Here is a 16156-nt window from a genome sequence, read left to right as displayed (position 1 = left end):
GACGTCTACGCGATCCGCGTAGACAACGTTCGCTGCAGCCGGAAGGAGGTGTGGCTAGCAGCGGGGGCTGTCTGCGTCCGTCGCGGATACCTTCCCCGACTGTCAGAGATCAGAGTGCGGCACCGGTGCGGGGAACTCTGATCTCTGACAGCCGGGGAAGGTATGCGCGACGGACGCAGACAAACCCCCGCTGCCAACTCCACCTCCTTCCGGCTGCAGCGGAAGGAGACGTCAACCCGCTGCCCCGGCAATACAGCAGGAAATTGGAAGCACCGGTAAGTGTGTGTGCGTGTGTGTGTTAAATGGGGGCATAGGGCATTTCTGGAATGCCTTATACCCCTATATGCCACTCTGCAGAGTGCTCTATTAAATGCCCCCTTAACGCCACTCTGCCTCCTGAAATGCCTTATACCTCCCTATATGCCACTCTGCCCCATAATATGCATTTTAACCCCCTAAATGCCACAATGGGATATAGGGGTATAAGGCATTTCTGGAGGCAGAGTGGCACATAGGGGGTCAAAAGGCATACCATGGGGCACAGTGGCATATAGAGGGTTAAAAGGCATATCATGGGCCACAGTGCCATATTGGTGTGGCAAGCCTGGGGGCAGATGTGCGTAACTGGGGGACAGGTTGGAAAATACAAGGAAATAAAAACAAAAAAAATATTTTTCTCAATCATAGCTTTTATTTAAAAAAAAAAGTTTAGATGAATTAACATTTACTGGTAAAACTTTTTTCCTTTAGGGTCGTCTTATATTCAGGCTTTTTCTTTTTTTCCTAAGTTAATATTCAGATTTTGGGGGTCGTCTTATAATCAGGGTCGTCTTATAATCGAGCAAATACGGTAACTAAAAGGCAATCATAATTACACGGCAGAAGTGTCCTGGTTACTGTGTTTTCCAGAAATGATTATTACCCGGGTCACAAGCCTAACATGATTATCGAGCGCACCCTGACCCAAGACGTGACAAGCAGCCGGGAAGCGGAGATGGGGTGCATGCGGTGAAATATCGTGTACTAAGTACTAGAGACAGGTGCTGTGACAAACCCAGCTACCCGTTGTACAACGCTACGGAATATGATGGTGCTATATAAAACATTACCTCATAATAATACTGAAAGCATTGTGGCAAAAAAAGAGGTTAGACCCAGGTAGGTGCCGTAGGGTTCCTAGCAGGGCCAGAACATTTCCTCTTCCGTGGTTTAACTCATTTTACGAGATGGCGTTTTGAACCCCGAAAATCAGTAACCGGTTGTTGGAAGGCTGCTCGGCATCGCTCGGGGGTATAAGTATCTCCATCGATAGGTCCCCTTCAGCCAAAACCACAGCCTCTGCCGGTTCTCTTTGCTCTCAGACAGCGCTTGTCTCTCCTAGACAGTGAAATATGGCCACAATTAGCCCAGATACAGTTCAATTATGATAAACAGCGCTCGCACCCTTTAAGCCGTGATTAAAAGGCCTCCCCCTTTGATAGAGAGACCTAATTTCACATTATTACCGCCTGGGCTTGATTATAAAGCACTCTGCAGGTTTACAGCAAGAGATGGATGTCGGGTCTTCTTTATCATTTACACATCAGTAGCAATACAGCCTGCTCTACCTCCGAACATTCATTTTCATTTTCCCCCCTTCTCTCCTATCTTCCCTTTTTTACTTTACCCTCCCCAACCTACCCCCCCATGCTTAAAATTCAGGACCCCCCTCCGCTGCCTCTCTCCTTCCATGGCACTGCCTCGCCGCCTGCCACACGCGCAAGTTGGCAAAGTCACCCTTACGGTAACAGCTTGATAAATGGCCGCGGCGTAATGAAATGGAGACATCAAGGCGTGGGGGCGAGGAAGAAAAAGCGGTAATCCGACAGAACACAGCTGTCCCAAAACGGAGGGGAGAGGGAAGAAGGATGGCCGGCTCTGCTGTGTTCTGTCATGGGAGAAATTACACATTTACTTTTGCTTTTTCTTAAGGAGACGCTTCCCATAGATCAAAACATGGATTTACAAGCCAATTTCCAACATGAAATATAGACGGCGAGAATCAATTTAAAGTCCGGCTTCTATTTTAAAGCTTGCGGCTGCCCAGCCTGTTTACTAAGTAACAGCCCTGCCTGTTCTCTTTAAGCCCCACATCCGGGCCGTAGTACCCTTTATTTAACGGAGAGAACTACATGGCGTAACCTTTTCAAAGTCACGACCTCTTGAATGTTCTCGTTTGTGAGCGGTGAGAGTGCGGCACTATAATATATAATAATATATAATAATGATATCTTTAACTTGTCCTGGACCCCCCTGTAATGCAGCGGACGTTCCTGCCAGTTTATGTTCGGAAAGTTCCATACGCGGCTCATGTGGGTTTCGTAAGGGAGCTCAGAGAGACTTGAAGATAAATGGCTTGCAGGAACCTTTTGCTTGCTGGAGGATAAAGGTTAATATATGTTACCTCTGTGTCCTCGAAGATATTTTATGCATTTGTTGGGGTTTACAATGTATAGGTGAGCGGTTGCGGAGTTGGCGTCGGAGCCGGTGTCACACCGGGCTGTGAAGGGAGGTCCAGAGCTGTTCTGCGTAGCGTTTCTCGTGTAATAATAGTATACCATTCTATTAACTTCATACGAAGCATGTGTATAAAGTCCAGTACAATGCATTGTTAAATCAGTGAGATGAAATGCCCGGAATCTCGATGTTTCCCTCAGGATTGTAAGCTTGCGAGCAGGGCTCTCTCCACCTAATGTATCGGTTTGTCTTAGTCTGTCAATTCTGGTCCTGTCAGACCCCTTGAATATATGTATTTTATTAAGCGCTATATAAAGAAAAGATAATAATAAGTCTGGAAACCAGGCCCGGACTGGGGATGAGGCAGCACTTTAAGGCCAGTGGCTGTTGAGTTAAATAAGTGCAGCTGTCGGCCGGATCCGCACAGGCGCACGTTTTCACACTCGCACATTGTCACGCGACGCACATTGGAGCATCCAGGAGCAGATCGAGAGGGTAAAGGGCGCTGCCGTGATGTGCGAGATGGCCGGTACGAGACGGCTAACAGCTATGCACTATGCAGAAGATCACAGAGGCCGGTCTTTTATACAATGTTTCAACAATGGTTTTTTTTTTCTCTCTATGTCTTTCAGATGACTGCAGGAACATTGCTAACATCATGAAGACGTTGGCTCACAGAGGCTTCATCTTCAAGCAGACCTCCAGACGCATCTGATGTGGTCAGGGGAGGGCTGCAGGGTGGGAGCGGGGCAGGAGGCTGCATGTAGCACTTCCCTTATCGTGTAACCGCATGGGAGGACAGATAGGAGACAGGAGTCAAGGTGAAGGGGCACAACGGCTTGACTGTCATGGAGCGACTGAGATTGGAAAGAAAGACCAACACTGTATATACCCACCACAAAAAAAATCTGTTATGTACGTGTCTGTGTCCCTTGCCAACTCCACCTTACTCTGTCTACTCCATAAATCATATAGAACCCCCATCCATACCATATGCTTTCCCTGCCTTGCCTATTGCGTTATTGGATGATTAAGAAAGGTCGGCTGGGGAGGAACAAGATATGTAGAACTGTGACCTCACTCTACATTTTCTTAATTTGCTCATCATGTCCAAGTTTTTAAATTGTTTTCTTTTTTTTTTAGTTAGAAAGCCCAAATGGGACAAAACCAACCGTTTTGGATGTATCACAGCATGAGCTGAACTTTAGTTGGAAATGCTAGCATAGGGTAGTGTAGCTGAGAGGTTACCGAGTGGATATGTTAATAGAGTGAAGAAAAGAAAAATATTCTGTCATTTGCATTAGGGGGGTGTCTCATTCTAGTGCCTGCCCACTCATGCTTTGCTACATATAGCATAGTATACGATATGTCAACATATCCAGGCAGGGCAGACCCCGTTGGTAGGCTCAGCTTTGGGGACGATTACGTTTCACTTGATTTTTGATACTGTATTTAGTTATCTTACCTGCTTTCGTCTTGAACCGCATGTTTTTTATTTGGCCAGCTTTTGCTTTCTGAGCACCCGAAATAAGAGCTGTCGGTGCTCTACAAGTGTTTCTTCACCGTGCTTCCGGATAACAATCCGTTCTTGCTTCCCTTCTGTGCTTTTAGTTATATTTCCCATATATTGATTCAGGGCCATACAGCGTTGCTGGGTGTAATGCTGGACCCACAAATTTCTCAGATATTGTTAAATGCCCCTAGTAACATGCGATACTTCCATTTGTCGGGAAGGCCTTCCTAAATGATGTTTGCAGGTACAAAAAAACAACTTTTTCAGACCCGTGAAATGCGTTGTAACAGCCTCAAGCGTGATATTTTTTTCTACAACCAACCAAGTGTTTAGGAAACCTAAAAGTCGATGTGAACGGTATTTTTCACTGGACTAAGACAAAACTGTCTCATTAACCTTTAGTTTGAGTTACTAACGTTACTTGCAGGTGCTTCGCAGGTATTGCCAGGGAAGTTAGTTTTCCAAGAGTCCACGGACCAGCAGGATTGATAGAACAAGGATTCTGCGTCCTACTCAGATATAACGGTACCGGCTTTGTAACGATCCGGCCCCGGCACAGCCCTTGGTCGGGCGGTACACAGTATTTGGTAAAAGTGTTGGTTTATATCATATTCACTCCAGGCTAATATTTATCGGTCATGCATACAATGCGTTGCTGTATTACAAAACTATTCGATTGGAGTTTGTATTTGTTTAATTCCTGGGTTGATATCTGCAGGGCGGCCATCTCTGCTGGTTTTCAATTATGTTTAATAAAATCATTGTAGAAGAGTGTATTTAGTGTGATGAAGGCGGAAGGTTTCATTCATTTGTATTTTCCCAAAAACACAAAACTTCCCTCCCGGTTTCCTTTACGTGCGAGTGTTTTCATCTTCCTAAAGAAAGGTTATGTTGAGCTTTTTTAGTGTTGTTCGTTTGTGAGCATGCAGCCATCCGTCTCGACTTTACCATTTTATAGTAGGAAGACTCTGTTTGAATTGAGATTCTAAAATCGGCTCCCAACAATTGCTGTCGGTACAAGATCTAAGAGTTAAGAGACCCTTCAAATTACTGTTTCACAGCCCATCACGAAGACTCTTTGTACCAAGGAAAACCTGTCATCAAGTCAGTGGAGAATATGAAATAGCTCCATGCTCTATGACCCTGACAATCTACCCCTTCACCTACAGACTCAGTCAACATCTATTTGTCCCTGGCCAAGTAGGGTTCTTGAAGGTCTGGAGTCTTGCTGTATATCCATATATACCTATGGAAGGAAAAGACGTGCGAAACCTATAGAACATATAGATAGAATTCAATTGATTGACCTATATTGATCTTCATATATTTCATGTTCATGGACATTCTGACCTACAAATATGACCGGTGATCTCAATAATGTCTCCCATTGATATACAGGGAATCATTATGTGTTTAGCTCCTTTACCTCTAACAAGATCATCAAAACCTATGCGTTCATCTGATCGCCGCATAATATCATTTTCCATTGAAGTCCAAGTGAATTAATGTCAATTCCTGACCATTTTCACAATAGGGGAAGGTGGTTAGCTAGCAAATGGAGATAGAGCCTGCTGCCAAGGCTCATCAATTCATTGCCTGTATATTGCAGCCTTCCCTGAATAGGGAGACATCCATATGTTGCAGTATCTTCCATCGAAGGCCCTACAGGTAATATTAGCCTTCCCCCCTCGAATCATCAAACTGGTTGTGCCCCTTCTTCTCTGAACCTCCCTTCATTAGCCTCCTGCTCTTCGCTGATAACCCTACAGAAAACTTACAATTTTCTAGATGCAGCAAAAGGTACAGTGATCTGCATCCCGAACAAAAAAACAAAAGAAACTGGAGTGTTAAGAAGCTGTTCTTACTGTTACATTGAATGCACGGTGGGTGTTGTTACTCCAGAAAAAAAAGCAAACAAAAAAAACATACAAAATAAACAAGAAAAATAAAAAATAAATAAGAAGTGGATAAAAAAATGCGTACTTGATCATTGAAACAGACATCGCTTTAAGGGACTGCAACAACTACAAATGTTCATTTTTTTTTTTTTAACTATTAAAAATATAGTAAGACATGGACTTCCACACGGACCCTATAAAATGCGCTGCTATGGTTCTTGGTGTCGTTTTTTTTTTTTTGTTTTTTTTTTAAACACAATATAGTCCTGCGCACATTTAGGATCACTGAGGCGTTTAGCTAGGTGGTATATTTTGGTATATATGGAAACCCTTGCACTTAAATTTAAGGGGTAGTAGAAGTATTATTAAACACTCATCTACAGACACCAGACAAACCAGAAGGCCTGTTTTTCCCTCAGAAATCTCATGGTGCTGCCACTACCACATTTTATTCTGGGTAGGTGCATGCAAATAAGATCAACAATGTTCACCTTCACCTCTATATCCACTTTATACATGGATCCCTTGAAAGTAATTGCCTGCCATACAGGACAGCCTTTAGTCAAAACTCGGGTAAGAGATGCAGTAGCCAGATCACCACTTGTTAGCTGTTTTATCCTTAATGGGACTCATCAGCATGAGGATGTGATACTGGCTTGAGGCTTGGGGTAGCCAAGAAATACCATTACATAAGTTATGGTGGGTAAAGGTGATGGGAAAACCCCTCCACTTAAATTTAAGGGGTAGCAGAAGTATTATTAAAGAGCGGGCAATTACTTTCAAGGGATCCATGTATAAAGTGGATATAGAAGCAAAAGTTGATAATTGTTGACCTTATTTGCATGCGCCTACCCAGAATCCCTTGTGGTTGTGGCAGCACCGTGAGATTTCTGAGGGAAAAACAAGCCTTCTGGCTTGTCTGGTGTCTGTAGATGAGTGTTTAATAATGCTTCTACTACCCCCTTATGTGTGTGTGTATATATATATATATATATATATATATATATATATATATATATATATACACACACACACACACCTGTTATTTGCTTTGTATTTGACATCTGTAGTTATCACTACATATAAACACCACATACTAAAGCTTTGTTTAACCCCTTAAGGACCAGGCTGTGTTTTACCTATTGTACCATTGGGACCGAGGCTGTTTTAATACTTTTGCGGTGTTCGTGTTTAGATGTAATTTTCTCTTCACTCATTTAGTGAACCCACACAAATTATATGTTGTTTTTTCAGGACAAGAAGGGCTTTCTTCAGATACCATTGTTTTAATCATATTATCTAATTTCCCATAAAAAAAATAATAAAATATGATGAAAAATGTAAAAAAACCCCACATTTTCTGACTTTTACCCCAAAAATCTTTTACTCATCCAAAAAAGCTAATGAAAAAACCTACTAAATATATTCTACTATTTGTCCTGAGTTTAGAAATACCCAATGTTTTTATGTTTTTTTGCTTTTTTCTGCACGTTATGGAGCATTAAGTACAGGTAGCGTTTTGCTATTTCAAAACCATTTTTTCCAAATCTGGTAATTCTTCCCCCCATGTGCCATTTCGGGTATCTTTGAAGCCGGCCAATGCAATTTACCCCATCAAATCATATATTTTTGAAAACTAGACACCCCAAGGTATTTCAAATGCTAGTATTTTAACCCTTTCCATGCATAAGATTCTACCACCAGCCTTTGCCACACTTTGTGTTAGTATTTTTTTGGTATTTTTTTTTACACAAATTGTACTTTGGGTATACATTTATAGCTCCAGGTATACGTCACTATCAAACAACACCCTAATATGTGTTCAATAACATCTCTCGAGTACAGTGATACCACCCATGCATGGGTTTGACTGCTGTTTGGGGTTAAAAGGCCACATTTGGGAAGTGCGCTTTTTTTCCCCTATTTTGGTCAGTCTGTGCCTATGCCCTATCTTTGAGCCTGGCCACTACAATTTACCTCATAAAACCATATATTTTTGAAAACTAGACACCCCAAGGTACTTAAAATGGTAGTATTTAACCCTTTCCATGCATCAGATTCTACCACCAGCCTTTGCCACACTTTGTGGTAGTATTTTTTTTTATTTTTTTTTTCACACAAATTGTACTTTGGGTATAAATTTATAGCTCCAGGTATACGTCACTATCAAACAACTCCCTAATATGTGTTCAGGAACATCTCCCGAGTTCATTCATACCCCACATGTATGGGTTTGTCTGGTGTTTGAGGTTAAAATGCCACATTTTGGAAGTGCGCTTTTTTTTTTCCCCATTTCGGTCAGTCTGTGCCTATGCCCTATCTTTGAGCCCGGCCACTCCAATTTACCCCATCAAACCATTCATTTTTTTAAATTAGACACCCCTTGGGTATTTGAAATGCTTTTATTTAAATTTTTCCACGTCAGGATTTTTGGGAAGATACAGCGCTAATTTTAGCACTTGCTCATAATAATAAACTTTATTTTTTTATTTTATTTATTTTACTCTTTTTGGACTTTTTTTTTACATTTTGCTGGAACTGGATAGTTCCTCTAAAGCATAATAATTTTTAAATGTTACCATGTTTTTTTTAAGCTTTTTCTTTTTTTCTTTTTTTTCTTTTTAATTTTTTTCCTTTTTTTTTTTAAATATTTTACTAATCACATAGTGATTAGAAAGCTGGCCTCCATTGACTTGTATGGTTGAATGCAGTACCTGTATTCAACCAGCAAGTGGAGCCAGAGTTCTCTAGAAGGTCAGGAGACTGTCTAGCGAATTTTTTCAACTTTATTATTTTTTTCCCGGACCGCCGCCATCTTGCGGATGGTGAAGACTGCGTGCAGCTGCGGCTGTGACCGCTCTCCGGAGCGGTCACAGTCCATCAAGAGGTAAGTGTTTGGTGTCGCTGGATGCCTCCTGATCGAGGCATTCCAGCGACACCATTGAAGTTTAGGAGGTGATCGTTGATCGCCTCCTAAACGCTTTTAAAACGGGCGTCCGCCGCCATACAATGTATGGCGGCTGTTGACGCCCCGGGGAGGGGCCAGACATGGCCCATCATGCCGATCTCGGTGTTGCTGAATGCCTCGACATCGTGATCATCGTGATCATTGATCACTTTCTAAGCTTGTTTAAGTCTGATGACGTGTCAGGCACGTCATAGGTCGTTAAGTGACCGTTTTGCATGACGTGCCTGACCCGGCAATGGACGTTAAGGGGTTAAAGGGGAAAATAATGATGGTGATGAGTTATATACGGATCGATAACATTAGGTGTATCACAGTGTAAGATACCATGAAATACGGCTACATGTACTGTTTTTTGTCTCGGCATATCTGTACACACAGAGTTATTTGGTTTAGAGCTCTGGTCATTCTGTGACTGTGAGCTAATTTTTATATTGTTTCTCCAAAACCCCTGCACTCGGCCCCCAACATTTTATGGGGGTCTACAGCGTAAAATCAACCTTAAAGTGCTTCTCTATCAGGATAAGCACCCAATGCAACGCAAACACCTATAAGTTGATGAGAAGGCAGAATGTTGTAAAATTGAAGGCGCTAGTCAAATACGTGTCGGAACCGGAATGTAGCAGAGCGTGTACGCTATCGTTCAAGAACTCGTGATCAATGTTAACACTAGAAGGGGTGTCAACGAAATAGGTGTATACCTATTGAGTCTCACGCTGCACAAAAGGCCTGAATTAAAGCCTTATGGTCTAACAAAACATATATAACAATATTATTAATGTGAGCAAAGCCGTTATTAATCTTAAGGCAAAAAAAATAAAAAATATATATATTAGATATTGAATTTTCCATGAGTGGTCTCGACTCGTGGAGGGTAAAACCAAAGCTATAAAATCACAATACAGGGTTACATTCAATGGGGAATATAATGGATCTTCAAAGCACCCAAGAGTAGCGGATCCCCCAGCTCAGTTTTCCACTCCACCAACCGGCACCTGAAAGATGGAGAGACTTGTCAGCCCTCCATCTGCCAGCCTCTGATATCCATGTCACGATGATGGACCGGTCGCCGTGCAGCTTGGAAGCGAGTTACTTTACCACACAGCGTGACCTTCTGTTTGGAGTATTTGAAACAAAGGAGCAAGCCATTAGAGGCAATTACATCGGCAGGCCAAGGGTAGGGGACCTGTGCATAAAGAGATCATTTATCACAGCAGAGGGTCATTAATATTTGTGCAGAATCCAATACACAACATAGAGCTATAGAAAGTGTTCAGGTTCCTTTACAGCTTAACTGAACACAATCAATGTAAAATGTTAACCGGGCGGTAATGTCTTCATAAGGGTCCTTTGGTTCTGCGTTCGATATTCCTAACCACCAGGAAAAGGTACGTTTGGTGCAAAAGTTTGACATCATGACTGGCTCAACGCTACGGAACAGAACGACAGTAAATATGAATGCCTTGAACACATGCTACATTCCTGCTAACTGCGATATGGATCAGTCATTCGGCAGTCCTCAAAATGTCCTTTCTTCTATATATCGTCTAAATATATTTGTAGATGCTAATTGTTTATGGACCCCCAAGCAAGAATACTCTCTTGACATCGCCCCCACATCAAGTGTTTGCCTTCCATTTAGCATTACAGTTTTACACAATTATTGTACATTTACACTGTTTAGTTTATACTTTCTTCTTTACCTTGCAGTTTCATCTAAACATTATTGTTACTTTTAGGGCTGTAGAGCCCAACAATCAAAGCTTCTAAAAATCAGCAGAGGAAAGAGGGGCGTCAGCAGAGGAAAGAGGGGCGGTCTGCCTACTGTAAATGTGACACCACTTTGGATCTGTCTCCAAAGTATGCCCCACTGCCCAGCCCCCCCTGATAACGGTGCCCCTGGCAGCTGGCTAGGTATGCCTAGCGCTTAACTTGGCCCTTAGTCTTGTCACTGTCATACTTCATGGTTTGCGGGACTTTGTATGAGTTGATACAATGTAGTCTAGAAATGTAGAAGTTCTGACTTTTCCTCTTGAGCGCGGACCTGCCTTCTCTGCTGGGGCTTTAATAATTCACTGCTGGTTTTGTCATTTATGAAACCTGCTTCTCAGAGACAATTTGTGCTGCAGGAAAAAGAGCTTTTTAGCTGAAGCGTCAAATCAATACAGCAAATCCTTTGATAATCGTTTGCCTTCCTGAAATATGGGACATACCAAATTTAATTTGGCAGCCCTGGAGTCGGCGTGCTTCTCCGGCTCCCGGTGTTACCGACTTTGTGCTGTTTTTTTTATTTCTAACCTTTAAAAACTAACAACTCGTATAATTTTGGAAACAGTTTTGTTCTTTTTCTCATCGGGGTCCGGTAACATGAAATGCAGATGTTTACGCGTTTACAGGATTCCAAAATCTGCCCAAAGCTTTCTAGACTAGGCTTAGTTTTCTAGAGACGCTGACCGCGCAGGCACATATTCCTCAACTTTTTTTTTTTAGTCAATTCTCCTTTATTGAAAATATGCATACTGACAGAGTAGATACACACAGTGGCAACATTGTATAATATGCGCAACATAATACAGAGTTGAAAAATGTGCGACCAAGGACCCGTGGGAGAATATCATACAGTAAACATGACAATTGAAACCTGATGGGGTCCTGAGTTGAACAGCATGCCAGGGTCATCAATTACAGTACATGCACAGGTAAGGAACAAAGAGCAGAGGAGAAATCGAGGTGCGGTAGGGGCCGCAAAATTACAATGTACAATTGCAATAAGAAGAGAACCGAACAAACATGAAAACAAACGGAAGAAGAAAACAAAACAAAACAAATACACTGCACAGCCAAACTACCGGAGGTATCTCGGTTAAAAGAAGTCATGCAAGTGAGCACTACAGATGGAAGACGATAACAACGACATGGGCCCCGATGGATGGGGGGAATGATGATAGGAAAGATGGTAGGGGTATTAGGACCGCAAAGGAGTACCGAAACCCAGGTCAATCATACGAGGAGAAGAAATAAAGGCCGTCCACGGAAGCCACTTGAGGTTGTTTTTGTACTCCCTCCCCCTGGAAACGGCCACTAAATCTTCCATGAGGTAGGTGTAGTTAACCCTAGAAAAGCAGGCACCGATGGGGGGAGGACCCGGGGTTTTCCAAAATCCGGGGATGACGGACTTCGCGGCTTGGATCAGTTGTAAGGACAGGGACCGTTTATAGGAGCCAAAGGAGGACACAGCGGGGATATTTGGGGCAAATAATGGTGCAAATCCCGTGGGACCTTGTACCAGCGCGACAGCAGCTTAAAGGAGCACTCCTGAACCTTGCTGGAGATAGACCCCTTGTGTGTGAGCAGAAATATTTGATCCCATTCAGGCTCCGTGAGCTGGATGGACAAGTCCCTTTCCCAGAGGCTGAGGACAAACGGTGTACCGGTACAGAATTCGTCAATCAATAGTGCGTAAATATGGGAAAGAAGGTGGGACGGCTCAGTAGGTGATACACAGAGTTTTTCAAAGTTGGTCAGCGGCCTGGTAAGATGGGCGTTCGGTAAAAGAGTGGAGGCGTAGTGTTTAAGTTGGTGGTGTAAAAAGGTAAGCTGAAAGGAGCCTGCCGGAGAAAGTCCCTCAGGGGTCGGAATTCCGCACCCTGAAGAAGCAGATGCAGTCTGATATGTTTAACCTTGAGCTGTGCGCTGAGAGCCCTAAGGTGAGTTTGAGTGGTAAAGCAGGATTATGTGTGATGGGAAACAACGGACTGGGCGAGGTCGTGAGAAGGCCCGGGAGGCCAACTTCATCAAGACACGCAATGAAGCCGATATCGTGGGGTGGGTCGGCGGCGATAGGTGCCGAAGGTGGGCCGGCAGCCAAGGAACCGCCAAAATGTGATGCAACATAAAAGAATTCTCTAGGGAGACCCACAGCTTCGGGACCTCCAACTTTTTATTTTTTTTTAACCAATATAGATAATAAAAAGTTTAGAGAAAGTCGAACTAGCTATAGAAGTTGAATAACTTTTTTTGTGTTACACCATTTGTTTCTCTGGTTAGTATGAAAGATTATGTCTTCTTCTGATTAACAATGAATTAATTGCTGTAAGCAACATTAAAGGTGCTGTTCCACTTTTGCAACTATGACACATAACTATTGCACTTGTATAAAACTGAGCAAATTTGTTATATTATTTTCCTCTCGATGTTTAACCACATAAAGCCAACTCCCTGCAAATATTACGAACGAGACACAGGTTAACATGTTTTGAGTATTATTGATCGGAAAGGTTTGGGAATTGTGGAACAGCAGATTGAAATGTGGCAACTTACAAAATGCAGTAGTTTAAATGCTGACCCCCTGCGCTTTATCATTGACCAAGAACGGGACATCCAGTGATGTGACGCTATTACACAGCCGGCTCTGGGGACTTGTATTATCACAGAGCCTCCAGCTCCAGAAAAGCCACCTCTTCTTTGGCAGAGTCTTCCAAGCGCTCCCCTTTCTCTCATTCTCTGTTTCCATTTCTGCCTTTCAAATTGTTAACAAGCCGGTAGACATGTCAAGGAGAAAACACGACAGGCCTGACGTGTGTTGTGGAGTGTTTCTGAATTTCAGCGGGGGAACAAAAGCCGCGTCTTTTACTCTGTCAAGCAGGTGAAGTGTCTGGAAATATAATCCAGGCCGAGTTCTGCTCGGCCATTTGTACACAGTATTGATTGTGTCGGAGCAGAAGCGGCCGCTGTGGGCAGCTACTGATAAAGTGAAGAACAGAACTGGCTACAAGTTAGAAGATACAGCCGCGGAATGTCTGGCAATTACAAGGATTCTTACGCCAGAATATTTCCTGTGCAAAACCCATCTGATTCAACGCAACAATGCCATCAATAATTTGATTTCTGCGCAGAGGTGACGTGTTTGTAAAAATATGGGAACTGGGACTCGTAATTATAGAAGCTAAACTATACTTACCATACTTACCAAAGAGACAGGTTTTTGTGCCGTTAGTTGCATGGCTTGTGTAACACGGGCCCCTTAATCCCCTGCAGTGCAGAAGGGGTCCTATCGCCCCGCCAAAGGCTTCTTTGTGCATACATGAATCCCTCGATGTATGCTGCTAATTAATTGTATAATAATTATTAGGCATATGTAAGCTGTTTGCTTCCCATATAACTGGCTTATTTATGTGAATTATCGGCACCCAGCAAATTCAGATTTAACTCATTCTCATACTTCTTTGCATTCACTTTCTCCCTTTGGGGATCTCTTGGGGTTCACCTCAAGTATAAAAGTGCTTGCTGATTTGTGGCTATAGGGATACCATTTACACCCCAGTAATGAGGCTCATGAACACTGAAACATACACCTGGAGTGGGATTATTATTATTTATTGTTTTATATAGCGCCATCAAACTCCGTAGCACTGTCAGACTGATATGTTGATGGAGATTTCTCTTCTCTTGCCCAAATGAGGAAAATGTTAGATGCTACCCAGTGGGGCGGCTATTAAGTTGCTGCCTGTTCTTGGTTGAGTTGTCTGCACTGCTCTGCATTATAAAGGGTGAGCTTCTGATGGCTGAAGTTTTTCTTTAACTAGTATGATTAGGTTAAAAAATATTGCACTCGATGGTATAAAGTTACACTTTAAAAGTGTTTCACAAACCTCCCCTTCCTGAAATGCACATCCCAGTACTGACTACCCTTCCATGTAACCTGGTCTACATACTGTGTAAATTCTGTCATTTCTTCAGGAATCAGAGATGTTTGCTCATTATGGATCAAAAGGTCGGATTAGTTTTCATGCTTCATGTTGAGATGTAATTAAGTAACAAAAAAAGCAACATGTCCGCTGACCTTTAGCAGCCAGGTCAGGTGCATAAATCATAGGAGGTGTCACAATGTATTGATGACCAGTTATGCCTGTAAGATTGAGTGCTAATGAGCTGGAGAGTGTATGAATGCTGTGTGTGTGCATGCATGTAAATCATTTCAACAGCAATCTCATCACAGCTGTTTACTTTTCTCATCCTATTTATGAGGAGGGAGACTAACTCATATCCACGGGGGTATTAACTCTTTCTGATGGAGGAAAAAAATCTGATTCTTCAGCTAAACCTAGGATTGTTACCTATGATGACCATTAGCAGTGTCAAAGTGCGCAGTGTGGTGTTTTGGGCAGGAAAGTCACCCAAAATATCACACGGCTGGTACAAATGGCAGCCTCCAGATAAAGGGAGTTTTAGATGGTGTAATATGTGGGGGGAGTGGGCACTCAAACATGACTCTGCTTATTCAGAGTGCTTGTCCCTGATGCAGGTTCTGAGCAAACCTTGCGGTTAAGCATCTCACCTTCCACACGGGAGCCTCATTAATGGTGTCCAGAGAAGGCTTTAAAATGCTTGAGCGTCTCAGTGAGTTAAACTGCAGTCCCACTGATTCAGCTCCTTGTAAGCATTATAGCCGTGAATAATTAGGGCTCACTAAACTTGGGCAGTTTGACGTAATGGCCGGCAAAGCAGTTTATGGCTATTTATTGTGATGGAATCCCCAATATATAGATATTTTTTTGAAATGAATTCCCATTATGAGATTGATCAACTAAATAATTATCTTTCAAATAAAATTACACAATTAAAAATGGCTATAATTTGTAGCAGGGTTTTTTTTTTTCCAATAACTTATTAAAGGGTAAAAAAAAATCACCCTGTACAACAGTGTAGTTTTAGAAATAGACATTAAGCTCCTTCACAAACATACAGATAAAGATGGTCTCTGCTGTCTCTTTGTTGGTTCAGCAGGAAGGGGCTCTGCTATTGACTTTTTTTGGCCAGCTGTCTCAGGTCAGTAGAAGCTCCACCGTATCGACGTCCTTATGTTCATACAGTACTGTGATGCCGAGGATCTACAAAGCTCTGTGTCTTCTATGGAGTTGGTGTGTTTGTCACTTCTGTGCATCTCCTGCTATTCCATATTTTACCCAGAAATGTACATTTGTCATCTTAAACCTTTACAAGCAGCCTATGCCACCAGCTACACAGTGAACAGTCTCTTTCATTCACGTCTTCTGCAAACATTCACGAAGGGGAGCCCTGAACATCAACTGTGAACCTCATTCCTCACAACTGCTTGGTTACTTTAGATAATCTGACCAGAATTCCTTCTGGACTCTACACCTACCTCAGAAAGCGATAAATAGGTTAAGATGATTTAGAAAAATATTTCACTTTAACCGGTGAGATCACAGAACACTTTACACATGATGGCATTGCTTATTCACCGGGTCTCACTGGAGCACA

General features: G+C 42.6%; 1 protein-coding gene across 1 annotated transcript in view; it reads left to right on the top strand.

The window, feature by feature from the left end:
- Positions 1–3211, top strand: part of LOC149288552 (ERI1 exoribonuclease 3-like) — a 116177-nt gene extending 112966 nt beyond the window's left edge. Inside the window, exon 8 of the mRNA XM_089491700.1 lies at positions 3129–3211. Coding sequence (XP_089347826.1) covers positions 3129–3211 — 83 coding nt within the window. The remainder of the gene's footprint in view (positions 1–3128) is intronic.
- The last annotated feature ends 12945 nt before the right edge of the window (positions 3212–16156 follow it).

This window comes from Sceloporus occidentalis, unplaced genomic scaffold (assembly GCF_023333645.1).
Source record: "Sceloporus occidentalis isolate IW3139 unplaced genomic scaffold, rSceOcc1.0.p SCAF_51, whole genome shotgun sequence".
NCBI classification, from domain to species: domain Eukaryota; kingdom Metazoa; phylum Chordata; class Lepidosauria; order Squamata; family Phrynosomatidae; genus Sceloporus; species Sceloporus occidentalis.
Note: the sequence above shows the minus strand (reverse complement) of the source record. Positions and strands in the feature narration are given on the sequence as shown.